Source organism: Morone saxatilis, unplaced genomic scaffold (genome assembly GCF_004916995.1).
Source record: "Morone saxatilis isolate NCDOM2014 unplaced genomic scaffold, NCSU_SB_2.0 Contig3, whole genome shotgun sequence".
Lineage (NCBI taxonomy): Eukaryota > Metazoa > Chordata > Actinopteri > Moronidae > Morone > Morone saxatilis.
Genome location: NW_023339873.1, coordinates 6,159,223 through 6,160,040, shown reverse-complemented (window position 1 = coordinate 6,160,040; position 818 = coordinate 6,159,223). Strand labels below are relative to the sequence as shown.

Genomic DNA, 818 nt, shown 5'->3' with positions numbered 1-818 from the left:
AAGTTCATCCTTAAGATTACAAACATATTTGAAGTTGTGTCTTTGTTATAATTCACAGATTGGAGGTAAAATGGATGAGAATCGCTTTGTAGCGGTCACAAGCTCAAACGCAGCCAAGATCTACAACCTCTACCCCAGGAAAGGGAGGATCATCCCAGGAGCAGATGCTGATGTGGTGGTCTGGGACCCCGAGGGATCCAAGTATGAAACTGGATCCATCCATTCATCGATCGACTTGTCTCACTGCAGCTTTTATCTCGACTCTCTGAAGCTGATATGGTTTTTATGTCTGATTTAACTGGGTCATGTTTTTTTCCTCTGTCCACAGGACCATTTCTGTGGATAACCAGGTCCAGGGTGGAGATGTAAACCTGTATGAAGGTCTCCGTTGCCATGGTGTACCCCTGGTTACCATCAGCCGTGGCCGTCTGGTCTATGAGAATGGCATGTTCACGTGTGCTGAGGGTTCTGGAAAGTTTTGCCCCCTGAGAACCTTCCCAGATTACCTTTACAAGAAGATGGTTCAGAGAGAAAAGGTATAAGAAAGAAGTGTGTTACACTAATGTGCGCATTAAACATCAACATAGACATCAGCTTACCATTAGTGACACAGCCTTTGTTTGTGTGATAACAAAAGCTATTTATTAAATATTAAAATTATAAAACATTGAATTTGAGACAGCAGTTCAGGTTGAAGTGAATAGTCTTTCATTCATTTCACATAAACACATACAATATGTCGCCTCATTGTATCATTAGTGAGGCTGCTGCAGGTAAGAAACACTTTATACACGATAACACTACTACTACTACTACTA

General features: G+C 41.4%; 1 protein-coding gene across 1 annotated transcript in view; it reads left to right on the top strand.

Moving 5' to 3' along the window:
* Positions 1 to 818, top strand: part of dpysl5a (dihydropyrimidinase like 5a) — a 12,168-nt gene that overhangs the window by 8,144 nt on the left and 3,206 nt on the right. The window contains exons 10-11 of the mRNA XM_035673838.1: positions 59 to 201; positions 329 to 536. Coding sequence (XP_035529731.1) covers positions 59 to 201; positions 329 to 536 — 351 coding nt within the window. The remainder of the gene's footprint in view (positions 1 to 58; positions 202 to 328; positions 537 to 818) is intronic.